The 21905-nt window shown below is 44.6% G+C and overlaps 2 protein-coding genes and 1 non-coding gene across 3 annotated transcripts; 2 read left to right on the top strand and 1 right to left on the bottom strand.

Annotated features, from left to right (window-relative positions):
- Nucleotides 1-5782: 5782 nt before the first annotated feature.
- On the bottom strand, nt 5783-5854 carry trnad-guc (transfer RNA aspartic acid (anticodon GUC)). Its single transcript has one exon. It is a non-coding gene; the product is annotated as a tRNA-Asp (tRNA).
- Nucleotides 5855-10954: 5100 nt separating this feature from the next.
- LOC137302144 (zona pellucida sperm-binding protein 3-like) lies at nt 10955-12355 on the top strand. The gene is made up of 6 exons (XM_067971815.1): nt 10955-11035; nt 11127-11304; nt 11390-11516; nt 11597-11676; nt 11952-12086; nt 12173-12355. The coding sequence occupies exons 1-5, from the start codon at nt 11029-11031 to the stop codon at nt 11956-11958; spliced, it is 399 nt and encodes a 132-aa protein (XP_067827916.1). The 5' UTR covers nt 10955-11028; the 3' UTR covers nt 11959-12086; nt 12173-12355.
- Nucleotides 12356-17894: 5539 nt separating this feature from the next.
- LOC137302143 (probable G-protein coupled receptor 139) lies at nt 17895-21681 on the top strand. Its single transcript, XM_067971814.1, has 2 exons — nt 17895-17964; nt 20774-21681. The coding sequence occupies exons 1-2, from the start codon at nt 17895-17897 to the stop codon at nt 21679-21681; spliced, it is 978 nt and encodes a 325-aa protein (XP_067827915.1).
- Nucleotides 21682-21905: the final 224 nt, after the last annotated feature.

Below are 21905 nucleotides of genomic sequence, written 5' to 3'. Positions count from 1 at the left end.
AAACCATCAAGTCCCGGTAGCATCCTAGTAAATCTTTTCTGCACTCTTTCTAGTTTAATAATATCCTTTCTATAATAGGGTGACCAGAACTGTACACAGTACTCCAAGTGTGGCCTCACCAATGCCCTGTACAACTTCAACAAGACATCCCAACTCCTGCATTCAATGTTCTGACCAATGAAACCAAGCATGCCGAATGCCTTCTTCACCACCCTATCCACCTGTGACTCCACTTTCAAGGAGCTATGAATCTGTACTCCTAGATCTCTTTGTTCTATAACTCTCCCCAACCCCCTACCATTAACGGAGTAGGTCCTGGCCCGATTCGATCTACCAAAATGCATCACCTCACATTTATCTAAATTAAACTCCATCTGCCATTCATCGGCCCACTGGCCCAATTGATCAAGATCCCGTTGCAATCCCAGATAACCTTCTTCACTGTCCACAATGCCACCAATCTTGGTGTCATCTGCTGGTCCAGTTAAGTTTCTGGTCAATGGTGACACCCAGGATGTTGATGGTGGGGGATTCGGCGATGGTAGTGCCGTTGAATGTCAAGGGGAGGTGGTCAGACTCTCTCTTGTTGGAGATTGTCATTGCCTGGCAATTGTCTGGCATGAATGTTACTTGCCACTTATGAGCCCAAGCCTGGATATTGTCTAGGTCTTGCTGTATGTGGGCACGGACTGCTTCTTATCTGTGGGGTTGCAAATCTAACTGAACACTGCGCAATCATCAGCAAACATCCCCATTTCTGACCTTATGATGGGGGAAAGGTCATTGATGAAGCAGCTGAAGATGGTTGGGCCAAAGACACTGCCCTGAGGAACTCCTGCAGCAATGTCCTGGGGCTGAGATGATTGGCCTCCAACAACTACTACCATCTTCTTTTGTGCTCCGTCTGACTCCAGCCACTGGAGAGTTTTCCACTGGAGCGGCAGCTGAACGTATGGTCTCAATCTTTGTGACAAAATAGTCCAGGAGCTCCTCGCAATTTTTGTGGTGAGGGTGGAGGAGGCAGGGGGTGCAAGAAGTCGGTTTGTGGTCGAGAAGAGATACCGGGGGTATCTTTGGATTCCTGGATAATCCTGGAATAGTGAGCAGTTTTCTGTCTCTCTCTGTTTAGGGCTGGTGAATTAGCCCGGGTCTGTTCACAGGGCGATTCTGCGTTTTATTTCTTCCTCATGATTGAGGTTCTGACATCGAGGTGAGGATTTTAAAATCTGCTCGGAGATCAGTGAAATTAAATCGTAGAAAGTGAAAAAGTCCGAGTCAGTATTTCACCGTATTTTCTTCATCCGATGTTGCTGATAAATGAAAGTGAAGCTTCTAAAGGCAGACCTTCCCGTCGGGGAATTGACCCCAGTCTCCAGGGTGATGGACACTGATACTCACCATGAGACTAACGAGGAACTGGTGCCGGAAGGGGATGTACGTTCACCACAGATGCTTCACGTTTCAGTAAATCTGTTTGAGATATTCTTTTGATGACAGTTTGTTTAACTTTCCACGGACCACTGTTGAAAGAAGATTTACCGACCACTTTTCCGTCTCATGTTGGATCATGATGTGGGGAGCGCGGGACAGAGTGAGACAGAGAAAGACCGACTCAAGAAAACATAGAAAACATGAGGCACATACACAGACAGATAGACACAGACAAGCATACACATGGAGTGACTCAGAAATATGGAGAGACAGAACATGGATAATTTGGCTGATTTTTGTTCTATTTCTGTGGTAGATTTCGTGAAATCTCACAGATCAATGAGCATAAAACTCGAGGTGTTCAATGCTGTGGAATTTTAATTCACTTCAGAATTATTAATTCCACAAGAAACTTGTTGAATTTTGAAACGCAGAGATGAACACGTTGATAAATGACGGGATCTGAAGTCTCTCAGATTCGAACCTGTGCGAGGGAAATGAATGAAATTTTAATCTGTCACCTTAACCACGAGTAAGTTAAAATCACAATCGCTCTGCATCCAGTTCCCAAACAGTCTCTGTTCAATAATATTCTGAAAGCGACAATCAGCTGTTTATTTTTCTCTGTAGTTTTTTTTAGGAAGAAGCTCGGCGAAGACATAAAATTAAAAGTTGGCGTCTTATAAATGCTCACCACGATAATAGAGAGAAAGAACGAAAGAAAGACAGAGTCAGTTGTTCGTTGTCTAACAAAGAGAAGGAAATGTAAAAGGTTCTCTCAACAGTGGCCCGTGGAAAATTAAACAAACTGTCATCAAATAAATAGTTGAAGAAATTCACTGACACATTTTTAACACCATCTGGGGTGAGTGTAGAATCAATGCAGTAATTCCTCGTTAGTATAGTGGTGAGTATCCCCCCCTGTCACGCCAGAGACCGCGGTTCAATTCCCCGACGAGGACGTTAAATTTTCGCCGCCTGTCAAAGTTTTTATCTGCAATATTGGATGTGGAAAATGCAGTGTAAAACTGACTCGGAGATTCCCACTTTCCTCAATTTAATTGAACTGATATTCCAGCGGTTTTAAAATCTGCTCTCCGCGTCACTCTTCACCTCGATCTAAGACTGGCTTCTGTGACGGTGGGGATATCGGGAGGAGGCCGAGATGGATCATCCACCCGACACTTCTGGCTGAAGATGGTTGCTCACAGTTCAGCCTTGTCTTTTGCACTCACGTGCTGGGCTTTACCATCATTGAGGATGGGGATGTTCACAGAGCCTCCTCCCGTTAGTTGTTTAATTGACCACCACCATTCACAACTGGGTGTGGCAGGACTGCAGAAGATCCGTTCGTTGTGGGATCGCTTAGCTCTGTCTATAGCATGCTGCTTCTGCTGTTTGGCAAGTCGTCCTGTGTTCCTTTCAGGTTGTTGGTGGGTGTGTGTTTGTGTGTACATGCGGTGTGTCTGTGTGTGAGTGTGTATGTAGCTATGAATGTGTGTGTTTGTGTATGTGTGAATATGTCTGCGTGTGTCTCACTTTTTCTACCCGTTTCTGAGTGTCTCTCTCTTTCTTTCTTTCTGTCACTTTTTCCCTGTTCCCCACATAATTTTTCTCTGGACCTTGACTAACAAAGAGAGAGAAAATAAGTCTCCTTTCAACAGTGGCGCGTGGAAAGTTAAACAAACTGTCATCATAGAAGTCGTTAAAATAGATTCACTGAAACATGCATCCTTTTCATTGCTGCATGTGAGATCTTCCGAGTCTGCTTTCTCATCTGCGCCTGTTCCGAGACCTGTCTCTCTCTGCATCTCCGTCTTTTTTCGTTCGGTCTGTCTCTCCCTGTCTCGGGCTGGTGAATCAGACCCGGTCTGTCCACAGTGCGACTCCGCATTTTATTTTTTGTCGATCATTGTGGTTCTGACATCGAGCTGAAGCGTGAGGCAGAGAGCAGATTTTAAAATCACTGTGGAATCGGGACAGATCGAGTCAGTTTTTCTTTGTCTTTTCAACATCAATGAAAGTGAAACTTCTAAAGCAGCAATAACCTCCTCGTTGGGGAATTGAACCCCGGTCTCCCGCGTGACAGGCGGGGATACTCACCACTATACTAATGAGGAATTGATGCTGGTTGTGACCGTTCATTCACCACAGATGCTTCATGTTTTACTGACTCTTTTTGAACGATTATTTGATGACAGTTTGTTTAATTTTCCACGGGCCACTGTTGAAAGACGGAGATACAGAGAGAGACAGGTCTCGGAACAGGCGCAGATGAGAAAGTAGACTCGGAAGATCTTCTCTTTGTTCGATTATGTCCAGAGTAAAATTATGTGGGGAGCGCGGGAGAGAGTGAGAGAGAAAGAAGGAGAAACAGATGCATTCAGGAAAACATAGAAAATGTGAGACACACACAGACACACGCATGCATCGACAGACAGATACATACACACACAGAAAGACACACCTACACAAGGAAACACACACATACATATGAACATACAGTAACTTAGACATACGGAGAGACAGACCATAGGTAATTTGGACGATTTTTAAAATTCTTTCATGGGATGTGGGCATTGCTGGCAAGGCCAGCAGGTATTGCTCATCCCTAATTGCCCTTGAGAAGGTGGTGGTGAGCCTCCTTCTTCAACCGCTGCAGTCTGTGTGGTGAAGGTTCTCCCACAGTGCTGTTAGATGGGGTGTTCCAGGATTTTGACGCAGCGACGATGTACTTCCAAGTCAGGATGGTGTGTGAATTGAAAGGGATGTGCAGGTGGTGTTGTTCCCGTGCACCTGCTGCCCTTTTCCTTCTCGGTGGTCGATGTCGCGGGTACTTTTGTGCTCGGTATGACTCCAGAAACTGGAGAGTTTTCCACTGGAGCGGAAGCTGAACAGATGGTCTCAATCTTAGTGACAGAATAGTCCATGAGCTCCTCGCAATTTTTGTGGTGAGGGTGGAGGAGGCAGGGGGGGTCCAAGAAGTCGTTTTGTCTCGAGAAGAGATACCGGGGATATCTTTGCATTCCAGGATGATCCTGGAATAGTGAGCAGTTTTCTGTCTCTCTCTGTTTAGGGCTGGTGAATTCGCCCGGGTCTGTTCACAGAGCGATTCTGCGTTTTATTTCTTCCTCCTTATTGTGGTTCTGACATCGAGGTGAAGAGTGAGGCAGAGAACAGATTTTAAAATTGCTGGAATATCAGTGAAATTAAATCGTGGAAAGTGGAAAAGTCTGAGTCAGTTTTTCACTGTATTTTCCTCATCCGATGTTGCAGATAAATGAAAGCGAAGCTTCTAAAGACAGACCTTCCCGTCGGGGAATTGACCCCAGTCTCCAGGGTGAGAGACACTGATACTCACCATGATACTAACGAGGAACTGGAGCCGGAAGAGGATGTAAGTTCACCACAGATGCTTCATGTTTCAGTGAATCTGTTTGAACTGTTCATTTGATGACAGTTTGTTTAACTTTCCACGGACCACTGTTGAAAGAAGAATTACCGGCCACTTTTGCATCACATGTTGGATCATGATGTGGGTAACGCGGGAGAGAGTGAGACAGAAAGAGACATCTTCTCAGGAAAATATAGAAAATATGAGGCACATACACAGACAGACAGACACGCAGAAACAGTTACACATGGAGTGACTCAGAAATACTGAGAGACAGAATATGGATAATTTGGCTGATTTTTGTTCTATTTCTGTCGTAGATTTCGTGAAATCTTGCAGATCAATTAAAATGAGCATAAAACTTGAGGTGTTCAAAGCCGTGGAATTTTAATTCACTCTGTTTGTGTGTATATGTCTGTGTGCGAGTGTTTATGTAGCTAGGAATGTGTGTGTTTGTGTATGTGTGAATATGACTATGTCTGTCTCACTTGTTATACGGGTTTCTGAGTGTCCCTCTCTTTCTTTCTTTCTGTCACTTTTTCCCTGCTCACCACATCATTTTCCTCTGGACCTTGACTAACAAAGAGATAGAAAGTAAGTCTTCCTTCAACAGTGGCACGCGGAAAGTTAAACAAATTGTCATCAAAGAAGTAGTTAAAATAGATTCACTGAAACATGCATCATTTTCATTGCTGTATGTGAGATCTTTCATGTCTGCGCCTGTTCCGAGACCTGTCTCTCTCTGTTTTGGGCTGGTGACAGCGCGATTCTGCGTTTTATTTCTTGCCCATCATTGTGGTTCTGACATCGAGCTGAAGCGTGAGGCAGAGAGCAGATTTTTAAAATCGCTGTGAAATCAATTTGTGGAAGTGGGAAAGGCCGAGTCAGTTTTTCATTGTATTTTCAACATCCAATATTTCAGATAAATGAAAGTGAAGCTTCGAAAGCAGCAATAACCTCCTCGTCGGGGAATTGAACCCCGGTCTCCCGCGTGACAGGCGAGGATACTCACCACTATACTAACGAGGAAGTGGTGTAGGCTTTTAACGGACATTCACCACAGATGCTTCACATTTCAGTGAATCTGGTTCGATCAAGGGTTCGATCAAGATGAAATCTCCCTCGACACAGTCACAGAGGATGTAATTTGTGAATTTGACAAGGGTCGTTTCAGTACTGTGGCAGGAGTGGAAGCCTGATTGGAGGGATTCAAACATGGTGTTGTGGGAAAGATGGACACGGAATAAGGAGGCAAAAACACATTGAAGGACTTTGGAGAGGAAAGGGAGGTGGGAGATGGGGCGGTCTTTTGAAAGGACAGAGGGTCAAGGGTGGGTCTTTTGAGAAGGAGGGTGATGACGGCAGATTTGATGAGGAGGGGGCAGTACCTGAGGAGAGGGGACCGTTAACAATGTCAGCAAACATGGGGCCAGGAAAGGAGGTTGTGTATTCAGAAGTTTGGAGGGAATAGGGTCGAGGGAGCAGGAGGTGGGTCTCATGGTCAAGATGAGCTCAGAGAGGGCATGAGGGGAGATAGGAGAGAAACTTGGTGGGCTAGGGGAAGGGAGGGGAACGGCAGAGGCAGTTGAATGGATGGTCTCAATCTTAGTGACAAAGAAGTCCATGAGCTCCTCGCACTTGTTGTTGGAGGTGAGGGTGGAGAGGGGATGGGAGAGGGGTTTAAGAAGATGGTTTGTAGTGAAGAGAATCCTGGGGTTATCTTTACATTCCAGGATGATCCTGGAATAGTGAGCAGTTTTGTCAGAGGAGACAGGACCCGATAGTGCTTTATGTGGTCCAGCCAGATCTGGCGATGAATGGCCAAAGAATAGACAGTTGGGAATTTGAAAGTGCCGTTGTAAGTGACTTGGGGGAGATTTTTTTCCAGGGATGAACACAGAAGGAAGTGGGTTAGTCCCACTCCCCGGCTCTTTCCCCACAGCCCTGTGAATTTTTTCCGGTCAAGTATTTATCCAATTCCCTTTCGAAAGTTACTATTGAACCTGCTTCCACCTCCCTTTCAGGCAGTGCATTCCCGATCATAAAAACTCGCTGCGTAAAAAAATCTCTCCTGATTCCTCCCGCCCGTGGCTTTTTTTCCCATTTATTTTTAATCTGTGTCCTCTGGTTATTAACCCTCCCATCACTGGAAACAGTTTCTCCTTATTTCGTCTGTCAAAACCTTTCATAATCGCCCCTTAACCTTCTGGGTGTTGTCTCAGTGCCCTTCCTGTTGATTCCTCCTTCCATTCCCATGTGGTCTGGTGGTTAGGATTCCTGGTTTTCCTGCAGGTGGCGTGGGTTCAACTCCCGGTGTAGGAATAACAGCCTTTTAATCCCAGCCTCCCAATTTGCCTGCAGTCCGAGCTATGGCTGCTGCTTCCTCCCTCGCTTCTGTGTCAGTCCCACAATCACACTGAGAAATGAGGCAGACCACAGCTCTTAAAGGGACAGTGCACCAAAAACACAGTCCCACAAGCTGAAGGGAAGCAAGCAACAATCTCCCGACAGGTCACTCAGCAGCTCATGGCCAAGTATTTGTCTACAATCCTTTTATTATTTACTGTAAAGCCCGAGTCTCAGTGAAACACACACAGAACATTCTGGAAACACTGGGAGCTGGAACCCACACCCTTCTAAACGCCAGCCTGACTCCTTGGTGTTACTCTCACACCCGGCTAGTCATGAACCAGATTGTGCCACTCCCAGACTAACTGATGACCACAGCCTCAGCCCTGGATCCCAGTCTGCACCATAACCGCAGCCTGTTTTGCTAACAAGTCTATTATGTGATACTTTATCCTCCCGTAATCTCTCCCTGCATAGAAACTCCCCGACCCATAGAAAGTGGGGTGGGATTCCTGAGTTCATTCTGTGATGTGCATTGGCGGAGTGGTACTGCATGGATTGATCTTCCATAGAGCCGGTAATCACTCGATGGGCTGAATGGCCTCCTTCCGTGCTGTAACCTTGCTATGATTCTATGAATCCATATGGGTGGAGAGGGTTACAAGGAAGTGATCAGAGATGGCCTTATCCATGATTGAGACGATGGGAGTAGAGAGGCCACGTGAGATGGCAAGGTCGAGGGGGTGGCCATGAATATGGGTCGGGGAGTTTCTATGCAGTGAGAGATTAAGGGAGGATAAAGTATAACATAATAGACTTGTCAGCAAAATTGAAGCCCATGGGATTAAAGGGACAATGGCAGCGTGGATACAAAATTGGCTAAGGAGCAGTAAACAGAGAGTAGTGGTGAACGGTTGTTTTTCAGACTGGAGGCAAGTATACAGTGGTGTCCCCCAGGGCTCGGTATTAGAACCACTGCTCTTTTTGATATATATTAATGACCGGGACTTGGGTGTACAGGGTATAATTTCAAAGTTTGCAGATGACAGGAAACTCAGAAATGTAATAAACAATGTTGAGGATAGTAACAGACTTCAGGAGGACATGGACAGACTTGTGAAATGGGTAGAAACATGGCAGATGAAATTTAATACAGAGAATTGTGAAACGATACATTTTGGTAGGAAGAATGAGGAGATGTAATGTCAACTAAATGGAACAATTTTAAATGGAGTGGACGAATCGAGAGACCTGGGGGTGTCGTTACACAAATCTTTGAATGTGGCAGGACAAATTGAGAAGGCTGTTAAAAAAAGCAAGTGGGGCCCTTGGCTTTATTAATTGAGGCACAGAATACAAAGGAAGGAATTGATACAAAATCTTGATAAAACACTGGTTAGGCCTCAGCTGGAGTATTGTGTTCAATTCTGGGCACCAAACATTCGGAAGGTTGTCAAGGCCTTAGAGAAGATGCAGAGGAGATTTACTAGAATGGTGCCAGGAATGAGGGACTTCAGTTCTGTGGAGAGACTGGAGAAACTGGGGCTGTTCTCCTTAGAACAGAGAACATAAAGTGGAGATTTGATAGAGGTGTTCAAAATTGTGAAGGGTTTTCAAAGAGTAAAGAAGGAGAAACTTTCCAGTTGCAGAAGGGCAGTTCCAGGTCAGATAGGGAGCAAAGCTCCCTCCAAACTGTGACATCAAACACTCCCAGGGAAGGTACAGCACGGGTTATATGCAGATGTAGCTCCCTCTACACTGTCAAATCAAACACTCACACGGCAGGTGCAACACGCGTTAGATACACAGTAATGCTTCCTCTACATTGTGCAGTTTAGATCTCGCCTCAGATTTCAGATAAAAGGTTGGTTTCCTGGACACTCTGCTGGTGTCTCTCTGCATCTCTGTACCCAGTTACACCGCTCTCTACCTCCCTCTGCTGGTGTCTCTCTGTATCGCTGTACTAAGTTACACCGCTCTCTACCTCCCTCTGCTGGTGTCTCTCTGTATCTCTGTACTCAGTTGCACCGCTCTCTCCCTCCGTCTTTTTTCTTTTCTTTTTTTCTTATTTTTCTAAAGAAACTTATGAAATAGGACAATGGAAGTGATTGAATGAAAGGAGGATCAGAAAGATATTGAGTTTTTTTCTGAAAGACATCCAATCGTATCACAACAGCGACTCATTGAATTGGAGTCAGGTGACTGCAGTGTATAAAAGGTGTTGGTTGGTGGGTAAAGCAATAGTTGAGCTGTTTGGTATCATGGGGGATTTTGCAGTGAGAGCTTTGTTCTCGGTGCTGGTGTTAGTTGGAGTTGTTTGTTGCTCTGATATTTGGGAACAGTTTAGAGGCCAGAGATTTCCATGGAGAAGAGTAAAACCCACCCCTGTGCCCCAGAGAGTCCCTCTCCCTGTGCCTCCCTTTGGTTCCCATTTCAGTGTGTCTGAGGGGAGAAGTCTGTCTCCACTGCAGACTGTGATGGTGCAGTGTGGAGAGCAGAACCTGCTGGTGAGGGTCGACATGGATTTATTTGGAACCAGGCACCTGATTAAAGCTACTGACCTGACCCTAGGGACAGCAGGTTGTCGGCCAACTGGGATCCACTCTCAGAACCACACTGTCCTCTTTGACTATGGGCTCCATGAATGTGGCAGCAGATTGCAGGTAATGTGATTCCTCAATTCTTGCTCCAATTTCACTGTGTCGTTTACTGCCCACTCTGAATTCATTAACGTCGGCTGAAACTCCAGCCACTGAGGAGATCCCTGAATGAAATCTGTGTATAAATTCTTGCCCACTGTTAAATATCACCCTGTGTGAAACAACTACTTTATATTGACCTGTTAATCTCAGCTTTATATTTAAAAAGAACTTCAACTTGTCACTGAGGGACTGCATCTTTCTTAAATGGGTCATTACTACTCTCTAGCTCTGAGATTCAATTCTATTGACCTTGAACCTTTACCGACATTCTTCCAAACCAGTCTGTTCTTTTGTGCCTCAATTGATTTATCTTTTCCTTGCCTTCTCGTGGATATTCAGGCCTGTTGCCTCAACTTGTGGTCAATGAATGTTCAATGTGGAAGTTCCTGTTGAGACTTCTCTTGAAAAATGAAACAAGTGGAATAATAATTGGGATACAATGTATTAAAGGGGAACATCACTTTTGGTTATTTCTCCTGCCAATCCCCTTGATTCCACGGACACAGATGAGATTTAAGTGATGTTTTGTGCTCCATATCAGGGTTAACTTGAAGCCCCTTAAGGTGAAAGCTCTATTCTATATGGGAAAGAATGCTCATCAAATCTGGCAGTGCCAATCATTTCAGGGTTTCTGACTGCAGGCCTGAAGTCCCCTATGATAGAAAGTGGACTGAGCAGAGTAACAGAGGCTGCTCGAGGCAACTTCAACCAATGGTGGAGCTGCTTCAATCATGTGTCATTGAGGAACAGCTGAAACCCCTCAAACTGCTGCTTAACAGGGCAGGAAAATGACCAGAAATAGCTTTTGTCCAATGAGACCAGCTCTTCATTCCTTAACCTGATGTCTTTCAGATGGCTGGAGATTTCCTGGTCTACACCACCCACCTGAACCACACCCCAAATGCTCATGGATCTGTCATTGTGAGAACGAATGGAGCTATCATTCCCATTGAGTGCCATTATTTTAGGTAAGAAACTTTACTCTGTGGCAAATAAGGTCTACAGCAGGTGCAGTTCTCTGAAGTTGTCCTGAAATTACACTCCTGTCCTTCCAGGAAGGGCAATGTGAGCAGTGACCCTATCAAGCCCACCTGGATCCCATTCAGCTCGACCAAGTCTGGAGAAGGGCTTCTGTCATTCTCACTGCGTCTTATGAACGGTATGTGATGGGTGGATGGGGAGTGCTTTTCTGTGGTCTCCCACTGGGAGTTTCACCCACTGTCTCCAACCCTTGTCCTCTTGTACTTCAGATGACTGGCTTACAGAGCGCACCTCGACTGTCTACTACCTGGGTGACCTCATTCACATTGAGGCCTCTGTTTCAATGACCAACCACATGCCCTTGAAGCTCTACATTGACAGCTGTGCAGCTACATTGAGCCCAGACAAGGATTCCACCCCAAGATACAACATCATTGACTACCATGGGTAAGGAGCTCTCTGCTTTCTCCAGCTGGTTATGTCTCAATGGGTTCACTAAATTCACTTTGTCCCTTTTTTAATCTATCTTCAGTTGCCTCCTGGACAGCAAAGCTGAGGACTCCTTTTCAACCTTTGTGTTGCCAAGAGGTGAACGTGAGCTGGACAAACTCCAGTTTGACCTGGATGCGTTCCGCTTCTTTGGAGATGACCGTTCCTTGGTAAGAGGAAGCCAAACATTGGGTTCCCCATGTTGGGAGGAGGTCACTAAATAACAACTTGTATTGAATGTGTCCCTCAGATTTTCATCACCTGTCACCTGAAAGTTGCTGCAGTGGATCGGAGAGATTCCATGAACAAAGCTTGTACTTTCCAGAATATGTAAGTTCCCTCTCTTGCTCAGGGATGTGTTGTATTAAAGGGTGATGGACAACCTGGTTGATAAACGGATTCTCTGGTTTAGCTGGACCCCATTGGAAGAATCCAACAATGACGTGTGTGCCTGTTGTCATCTGGGTAACTGCAGTGCCACGAGGGAATTCCGACTTGATTCCAGAGGAAGGAGGGATCTTGTATCTGGACCTGGTAGGACATTGATCCTCTATATGTTGGAGGTCACCCTTTACCCTCTCTAACTGGAATGTTTGATATTGCAGAGAGTGATGCTGAATTGAAGTGGGAGGGTGAGGCCTTACTTGGACCCCTAGTCATTCTGGATCCTGATGTGACAGACCTGGCAATTGAGCCCCTTAATGAGGTTGAGCAAAGGATGCAGCAGAGGTCTCCGGGTGGTGAGTTGGCTGACTGCTGGTTTCCATTTTCCCCTCAGTATTTCCTTCACTCACTCTGACATTTGGTTTCTTGTTCTATTTTTTAGGTGTGGAGTCTGAGGTGGTCCTGATCCTGGCCCTGACTGTGACCGCTGTCTCTCTGATCTCTGCTTCTTTGATCGCCTTGTTCCTGTACAGGAAACACAAGCAAACCCAGTTCAACTAGTTATCAAATGACCAATAAAGCAGTGACTACTTCTATCTTCTAATGGCTGGTTGCTCATTTTTCATTATCTGGTTCCAATCAGCATGCAATGAGTGCTCAATACTGTTAGTAACACTCCACACTCCTCCACAGTTCCTCCTGTTCGTGAAATTGGTTTTAATGGGTCCATGTAAGTCGTGGCAGACTGGCTGGTAATAGTGTATCCAGGCCCTGTCCAGGGATGGCTGCAGCAATGGGTGAAGGCTTGCCAGGCCTTCATTGTGCAGGTCAATGAGCTCTGAAGGGACAGTGGGACTGGCCTGAGGGACTGGTGCCGGCTGGTTGACGGCCCAATCTCTCCCTTGGTGCTCCGCAGCCATTGATAACTCGAATCCCCACACGGGCTCAAAACTCCAGTTAAACTCTCCCTTTTGGAGCTAATTGTCCAAACACCAATCGGATTGAGAGTCGGTGGACTTGGAACTCTCTTCCAAGATTGAAGATCCCTGCCCCTGATGTGAAGATTCTTGTTTAGTGGGGGTGGGGCTCCAGGTAGATTTCAAATGCTCAGTGTAAAGGTTAATGTACACAGGGGGCAATGATGTGCCTATTGGGTACAGGCACAGTGAGAGGGCGAGGGATGGGGAGCCCAGAGGTTGTGACTTAACTCTGTTGGATTTGAATTTCACCTGTCTTCTTGTGAGCAGACAGAAGTTTCTCATCTTCAGCTTCCCCTCACGACAGGCCCTGAAGATTTTATTGCAATTTGAAAATAGGATGAACTATTTACATTATTATCATTCACTGTATTTGAAGAGTGATCATAGGAACAGGAGAAGGTCATTTAGCCCCTCGATCCTGGTCCACCATTCAAAGAGATCATGGTTGATCTATGACATAACTCCATATACCTGCCTTCGTCATATCCCTTACCTTTTGGGTCACAATTTTAATCTGAGATAATAGATTTAACAATTGAGCTAGCATCAACTGCCATTTGTGGAAGAGTGTTCCTAACTTCTCCCACTCTTTGCGTGTCGAAGTGTCTCTTCACTTCACTCCTGAAAGTCCTAATTCTAACTTTAAGGTTATGTCCCCTGGTCGCTAAACTGGCTGTGGTTTTCATAACTTTACAGTGAATTGGGTATAATCCATGTCTGGGCCACCCTTGCCTTATGAAATACTGAAATTTGTTCATAAAATGTTCTTCCGATTAATGAGAATGTTTAACTTTACAAAGCTGGGTTTCTTTTTGGTAAATCAGACATTCAGGGGGTCTATTAAACAGGATGGGAGCTGTTAGCAGTAAACACCCTCGCTTCAGACAACATTCTTTGGCAGGTGGAAACCACGCCTCCATTTAAATCAAATCATAGTAATATTTTACTTGAGCTATAATCACTGAAGTTTAGTGTTTAAACATAGCAGGAGATCCAGGCTCATTCTGTTAAAGTAGAATAACAATAAGTTCGTGGGAACTTTTAACAATAGCAATTCATTTCTGCTCACTACACACTGAAGGTGATTTTTCTTCCAGTGGAAACTGCAGTCAGACGGCCCCTTCTCACTTTCACTCTGAGCTTCCTCACACTATTGACAAATAGTGTTCGGAAACTTTAAACCCAATAGATGATAATACATTCAAGTGTAGTGTACGTCCATCCTACCCTCTTCTGACTGTTTGATTTACATGTAAATATTTCAGGGAGATTTTACAAACTGGATATACTGGGCAAGAGAACTACTTTGGGCTATTTTACAATGTTGCAAAAAATACGATGTAGAAATGCTTCATGAATTCATTCTCAATGAAGCTTAGGATCTTACAGGACAGAAACAGGTGACTTTCCTCTTGCTCCTCGTCCACTTTAATGTTCCTCTGTTCCAAGGTCCCTGTACACGACCCAAAGCTGGGGTGAAATGTGAGCTGTGAGGAGGATACAAAGAGGTTCCAATATGATTTATATAAGTTGGGTGAGTGGGCAAAAACATGGCAGATGCAGTATAACGTGGTTAAATGTGAAGTTATTCACTTTGGTTGTAAAATCAGATTATTATCTGAATGGTGATAGATTGGGAAAAGGGGAGGTGCAACGAAACCTGGGTGTCTTTGCACACCAGTCGCTGAAAGCGAGCATTCAGGTGCAGCAAGCAGTTCGGAAGGCGAATGGTATGTTGGCCTTCATTGCAAGAGGATTTGAGTATAGGAGCAGGGATGTTTTACTGCAGTTATACAGGGCCTTGGTGAGACCACATCTGGAGTATTGTGTGCAGTTTTAGTCTCCTTATCTGAGGAATGAAGTCCTTGCCAGGAGGAAGTGCAACAAAGTTTTACTGGACTGATTCCTGGGATGGCAGGACTGACTTATGAGGAGAGATTGGGTTGACTCGACCTGTATTCACTCGAGTTTAGAATAATGAGAGGTGATCTCAGTGAAACATATAAAATTCGAACAGGACTGGACAGACCAGATGCAGGGAGGATGTTCCCAATGGCTGAGGAGCCCAAAACCAGGGGTCACAGTCTCAGGACAAATCCAATCCAGCCAATTACTGCCCCATTAGTCTACTCTCAATCATCAGCAAAGTGATGGAAGGTGTCGTCGACAGTGCTATCAAGCGGTACTTACTCACCAATAACCTGCTCATCAATGCTCAGTTTGGGTTCCGCCAGGACCACTCGGCTCCAGACCTCATTGCAGCCTTGGTCCAAACATGGACAAAAGAGCTGAATTCCTGAGGTGAGGTGAGAATAACTGCACTTGACATTAAGGCAGCATTTGACCAAGTGTGGCACCAAGGAGCCCTAGTAAAATTGAAGTCAATGGGAATCAGGGGGAAAACTCTCCAGTGGCTGGAGTCATACCGAGAACAAAGGAAGATGGTAGTGGTTGTTGTAGACAAATCATTTCAGCCCCAGGACATTGCTGCAGGAGTTCCTCAGGGCAGTGTCCTAGGCCCAACCATTTTCAGCTGCTTCATCAATGACCTTCCCTCTATCATAAGGTCAGAAATGGGGATGTTCGCTGATGATTGCACAGTGTTCAGTTCCATTCGCAACCCCTCAAATAATGAAGCAGTCCGAGCCCGCATGCAGCAAGACCTGGACAACATCCAGTCTTGGGCTGATAAGTGGCAAGTAACACTCGTGCCAGACAAGTGCCAGGCAATGACCATCACCAATAAGAGAGAGTCTAACCACCTCCCCTTGCCATTCAACGTCATTACCATCACCGAATCCCCCACCATCAACATCCTGGGGGTCACCATTGACCAGAAACTTAACTGGACCAGCCATACAAATACTGTGGCTACAAGAGCAGGTCAGAGGCTGGGTATTCTGCGGCGAGTGACTCACGTTCTGACTCCCAAAACCTTTCCACCATCTACAAGGCACAAATCAGGAGTGTGATGGAATACCCTCCACTTGCCTGGATGAGTGCAGCTCCAAAAACACTCAAGAAGCTCGACACCATCCAGGACAAAGCAGCCCGCTTGATTGGCACCCCATCCACCACCCTGAACATTCACTCCCTTCACCAGCGGTGCACAGTGGCTGCAGTGTGTACCATCCACAGGATGCACTGCAGCAACTCGCCAAGGCTTCTTTGACAGCACCTCCCAAACCCGCGACCTCTACCACCTAGAAGGACAAGGGCAGCAGGCACATGGGAACAACACCACCTGCACGTTCCCTTCCAAGTCACACACCATCCCGACTTGGAAATATATCGACGTTCCTTCATTGTCGCTGGGTCAAAATCCTGGAACTCCCTTCCTAACAGCACTGTGGGAGAACCTTCACCACACGGACTGCAGCGGTTCAAGAAGGCGGCTCACCACCACCTTCTCAAGGGCAATTAGGGATGGGCAATAAATGCCGGCCTCGCCAGCGACGCCCACATCCGATGACCGAATAAAAAAAAACTGACCTTGACCATTTCCATTGTAAGGCAAGGCAGCTATGGACAATGACTCAGGAAAAGCAGCAGGGATGGTGATAAGAACACGATGCGGGCAGGCAGCTCGATGTATGAGGAGCAATCAGTGGTCACTTGGCCTCTGTGAGAAACCATTTTGCAGAGGATTTTGTGACAAGATGAGTTAAGCTGACCACTTAAATTCTGTTTAAAAAAAAGTTTCCTTCGGAGGATTTTGTGAACGGATGGGTCAAGCTGGCAACATTATATTTTGTGGTCAAATAACCTCATAAATCTAGAAGAGTTTTATGAATAAGAACGCCGTATATGTTGTGAGGCTCCTGCCACGGAGCTTTAAAAACCCAACATCTTTTGAGCTCAGGGGAGAGGACGGTGCAGAGCAATTAGCGAAGTTCACCCAGCTGTTAGAAGACTACAACCTCTGTCCAGAGATCGACCAAGCTGTAAAAAGACTTCGAAACTGTCAGAAGACTTGAGAGGATTACACCGCCAACTTAATTACAAACTCTGCCCAGAGACCAAACGATGTGATATTGTTTTAATATCTGTATGATAAGTGACTTCACTCTATTATTACTGTCTTATAATATTGGATACTTTCACATGTTTGATTTGACTATTAAAAATGAGACATTGATTACCATTTGGCGTCACATCCGAATCTGTTCGAATGGCTGAGCACTAATTTTTAAAATTGTGTCTCCTCGTTCTTCATTCCGCCATCAGAGGAAATTGATTCTCAATCTAATCTATCAAATCATTTTAACATTTTAAACACCTCAATTAGATCACCCCCCAAACTTCTATATCAACGCAATACAAGCCACGTTTATGCAACCTGCCCTCATAACTTAACCCTCTCAGCCCGGGTATCATTATGGTGAATCTGCATTGCACCACCTCCAAGGCCAACACATCCTTCCGAGGATGTGGTGCCCAAAACTGAATGCAGTACTCCAGATGGGGTCTGACCAAAGCTCCATACAGCCTGTGAAAGTAGCCGGGAGGGGAATAGAAATGGTGGTGAGGATACGCGTTGGTGGCGGGGCTGAACACGCTGGCTTCAGTCTTCGCAATGTTAAACTGGAGGAAATTGGGGCTCATCCAAGATTGGATGTCGGACAAGTATCCTGACCACACACAGGTAGCGGAGGTAGAGTTAATGCACATGGCTCGGGCTGAATTGGGCACGTTGCACACTGAATGTAACCGTGCTGAACTGGACCTGTCCACATAATACGCAGAGATGTGGGTTAAAGTGGGTGTACGGCCAGGATCGAGAAATTGGCTGCGTTTTCTGGTTGCAGAATGAGAGTGTCTCTGATCAGTTATACCTTGTGCTGAGATCTGTTAATTCAGCATTAAGAGGTGTTTAAACCCGGGGTCTTCCTCGTGTACAAGGCTCACCCTCACCAATGGTAACTGCCTGTCAAGCTTTTAATTATCTTTTCTGAAGAAATGTAATCGGGATCATACTGTGGTTTCTCGGTATTTCACTTTAGAGCTGTGTCAGATCCAATTTCATCAAAACAAAAACACGAGCCTGGCAACGGCTGCACTAATCTGTTTGTATCAATTACTGTAATTAATATAAAAGACCAAAGCACCGAATTGTCTCCCTGGAGGCTGACATCAGGTATAAATGTGTCAACCCTTGAATGTAGAGCAGAGCTTCTTATAGAAATGCACGGTTCACCAAAAGGACTATTATTTGCCATTTATTATCCCATCCTTGCAGCTATCAGTGTTCCAGGTAAAGTATTGTAGTTAGTTATTAGTTATGGAAATCGTTGTTTAACTGTATCACTGCTCTAGTTTACTGGTATCGTTTCTCCCTTTTAATTGTATCTTTTCTCCCCTTTAATTATATAATTTCTCCCCTTTACCGGTATAATTTCTTCTCTTTAACAGTATAATTTCTCTCCTTTAACTGTATAATTTCTCCCCTTTACCAATATTTCTCCCCTATAATAGTGCAATCTCTCCCCTTTAAATGTATAAATTCGCCGCTTTTACTATCACTTCTCCCCTGTGACTGTGTAATTTCTCCCCTTCAACAGTATAAATATCTGCCTTTTATGTGTCACCTTTAATGATATCATTTCTGCTCTTTACCGGTGTAATTTATCCCTTTAATGGTATCATTTCTCCCCTTCAATGGTATAATTTCTCTCCTTAAACGGTATCATTTCTCTGCTTTAACTGTTTCGTTTCTCCCCTTTAACTGTGCGCTTCTCGGCTTTACCAGTACCACTACCTGATGTGTTATTGGCCCTGTTACTGTAGGAGTGCAGAGATCTCGGAGGATTGTAGGGCTGGAGGAGGCTACAGAGATAGGGAGGAGCGAGGCTGAGTATTTGAGTACAAGGATAAGAATTTTAAAATTGAGGTGTTGTCGGAAAGGGAGCCAATGTAGATCATCGAATTCAAGGGTGATGGGTGAACAGGACTTGTTGCGAGTTATGATACCAGCTGCAAAATTTTGGATGCGCTCAAGTTTACGGAGGGTACAAGGCAGGAGGCCAGCCAGGAGAGCATTGGAATAGTCGAGTTTAGAGGTCACAACAGCATGGATGAAGGTTTCAGCAGCAGATGAGCTGAGGCAGGGGCAGAGACCAGTAGTTACGGAGGTGGAAGGTGGTGACCTTGGTGGTGGAGAGGATATGGGTCCGAAACTGCACTCAGAGTCAAATAGGACGCCAAGATTGTGAACAGTCTGGTTCGGCCTCAGAAAATGGCCAGGAACAGGGATGGAGTCGATGGCGAGGGAAGGGAGTTTGTGGCTGGAAGGAAGACAATGTTTTCATCTGTTATCACGGTGTACATGTAGGTCTATTGTGTTATTGTAAGTGAATTGTCACACTGTTCTCACCGTGTAGATGTAGTTCTATTGTGTTATGAACATTATTACTGTGGGTGAATTATCCCACTGTTATTCCGGTGTATATGTAGTTATGTTGTGTTTATTGGTGCTGCACTGTGGAAGGTGTACTCTGTTATATCAGAGAATATATTGTATTGCTGCCGTTGTGTTGTGAGTGGTATTATCACGTTATTATAAGATATGTAGGAAATTATTTTGTTCCTTGCTGCAGACTGACTGGTGGTGGGGTTCGGTTCTACAGACGCTCTCAACCCTCGGGTACCGTGACCATTCCTTTTTACTCAGGGCATTTCCACTCTAATTGTGAAGTTGCCCCTGAAGATATATCGGAGCCTCTACAGATGAATAAGAAGTGGAACCGCTGGCGATCCGCTAAACAGCAACATCAGGGTGAAAATTCTCTGCGTTTGATGCCAGCATTCCAGGCACCAATACAGGATGGTTCACTGATAGTTACGGTTTCATTAATTAAAGCAAATTAAATCAAAAATATGTAATACTGATTGGATGTATTAATAATTCAACCAATTACAGACGTAACTGTATAATCGTGAAGCTACTGGTTGAATTTAATCTCTGGATTTATTCATTACTGACTGGGTTTATTAAATGATTCATTTACTTGTCTTCGTTTTGATAATTATTTACAGCACGGAATAATTTCAACAAGTTCTTTATCGATTGAGATTATTCAGTGATTAAATAATTCCCGACTGAATTTAATAACTGACTTGATTGAAGGGACATTATTGGGCAGCCAATTATTGACAAAAATATAAACAATGTAACAAGTGTCCGTTTTATGAATGAATCTGGATTTGCTCCAAACTTAGACCGCGCTGTGTTTGTGCTTCCAACAGTGAATAATTCGACAGCTTGGATTGTAGGTAATTGGTAGAAGGGCTAGACTGGAGCTGAGGAGAAATTATTTTCACCCAGAGGGTGGTGGGAGTCTGGAACTCAGTGCCTGAAAGGGTGGGAGAGGCAGAAACCCTCAACTCATTTAAAAAGTCCTTGGATGTGTACTTGAAGTGCTGTAACCTACAGGGCTACAGACCGAGTGCTGGAAAGGGGGACAAAGCTGGATAGCTCTTTTTCAGTCGTCACGGACATGATGGGCCGAATGGCCTCCTTCTGTGCAGTAACTTTCTCTGATTCTATGAATTCATCGGATGAGAGCGATTTGGGCTCCGACAGGACATGGTCGGTTTTAAATGGAAGTTTTTTGTACTTTATTGGTTGTTTCCAGTTTCATTGTCAATTCTTTTATTATTTATTCTCTTAAAAAATCTTCTGTAACACGTTTATTTTCCTGTCACCTAATCTTCGCATTTATTATGAACCATTTTACTGATTCTTTAAGATTTGTTTCTTTTCTTGTCTATTTGACGTTCCCGCATTGGTTTTAATGGGTTTCTTGTTCCCATTATGTTTTATTATATTCATTTACATTCTGAAGTCTTTGGCCTGTCTGATTTCAATGCGGATGATTATTTTAGCACAGATACAGGTGTCCAGAGGGTAAGGATCGGTTTTCAACTCAGGATCAAGTGTCAAAGCTATAAGTTTCACACAGAATCCTGTCAATTGGATTATTTTGCTGGGAGTCGGATCATTAACGCTCCTGTTCTCTCTCACACACGTACACATGCTCTGTCTCTCTCCTTCTCTCTTACAGCTAACTTGGCGGTGATTGTGATCCTGTCCCGAGGAAGGTGCGGTCTCTCCAGATGTATCACTTCCTACCTGGTGTCCATGGCGGTGACGGATCTCCTGGTCATTATCACGGCTGTGATATTAAACCGCATTGTTGGTATTTATTTCCCATTCAGTTTCCTGTCCATCACTCCGGTCTGTTCTCTCAGTTTTGTGTTAATTTATGCAATCAGAGACAGTTCTGTCTGGGTAACGGTCGTGTTCACCTTTGATCGATTTGTAGCCATTTGCTGCAAGAAGCTGAAAACAAAATATTGCACCGAGAAAACGGCGGCTGTGGTTATCGGAACGGTCTGTGTCCTGAGCTGTTTAAAAAATACATTCTGGTATTTTATATATGAACCTTTGTATACAATTAACAACATACCCTGGTTCTGCAACATCAAGTTAATATTTTACACCTCACCCGCATGGGCTGCATTTGACTGGATTCACCGCATTTTAACCCCTTGTCTCCCATTCATTGTGATTTTATTGCTCAATGCTCAGACCGTCAGACACATTTTAGCGGCCATTAGAATCCGCAGAAGACTCCAGGTCCGCAGCAACGTTGAGAATCAGAGTGACCCAGAGATGGAGAACCGGAGGAAATCCATCGTTTTGCTCTTCTGTATCTCGGGCAGTCTCATCGTGTTATGGTTGTTGTTTCTTATAACTTTCCTCTATGTGCGAATTGCGAACGTTAGTTATTTCTCAGGTTCCAATTTCGATGATTCAAATTTTATTCTGGAGGAAAGCGGATTTATGTTTCAGCTTTTGAGTTCCTGCCTAAACCCGTTTATTTCTGCAGGGACCCAGAGTAAATTCAGAGACGAGTTAAAGAATGTGGTGAAATATCCACTGACTCTAATTGTTAAATTATTTAAATAATGAAAATAGTAAAATCCAGCCTCAATTGCTCCTTATATTCCATCCTGTACACCTCTCGTTCCTCTCACACACTGCCTGCCCTCTCAGATACACAGTCACTCACTCTGAGATCCTTTCCCACTGTAAATTTACGAAAGTATAAGGAAAACTACATCATTGCACAATTCAGTGTTGTTTCCTGTTCTGTTAGTTTCCAGTTCTCTTGTCGGTGCTGACTCAGGCCT

Source organism: Heptranchias perlo, chromosome 35 (assembly GCF_035084215.1).
Source record: "Heptranchias perlo isolate sHepPer1 chromosome 35, sHepPer1.hap1, whole genome shotgun sequence".
NCBI lineage: Eukaryota > Metazoa > Chordata > Chondrichthyes > Hexanchiformes > Hexanchidae > Heptranchias > Heptranchias perlo.
The sequence above is the reverse complement of the archived record's forward strand: the minus strand, read 5'-3'. Positions and strand labels throughout refer to the sequence as shown.

Bases quoted from the DNA above. Each gene is read 5' to 3' on its own strand.
- LOC137302144 (XM_067971815.1), top strand. The intron at 11,305-11,389 runs GTAAGGAGCTCT...ATCTATCTTCAG, and splicing joins AACATCATTGACTACCATGG to TTGCCTCCTGGACAGCAAAG. The intron at 11,517-11,596 runs GTAAGAGGAAGC...TGTGTCCCTCAG, and splicing joins TTGGAGATGACCGTTCCTTG to ATTTTCATCACCTGTCACCT.
- LOC137302143 (XM_067971814.1), top strand. From the start codon at position 17,895: ATGCACGGTTCACCAAAAGGACTATTATTTGCCATTTATTATCCCATC. The intron at 17,965-20,773 runs GTAAAGTATTGT...TCTCTCTTACAG, and splicing joins TGCAGCTATCAGTGTTCCAG to CTAACTTGGCGGTGATTGTG.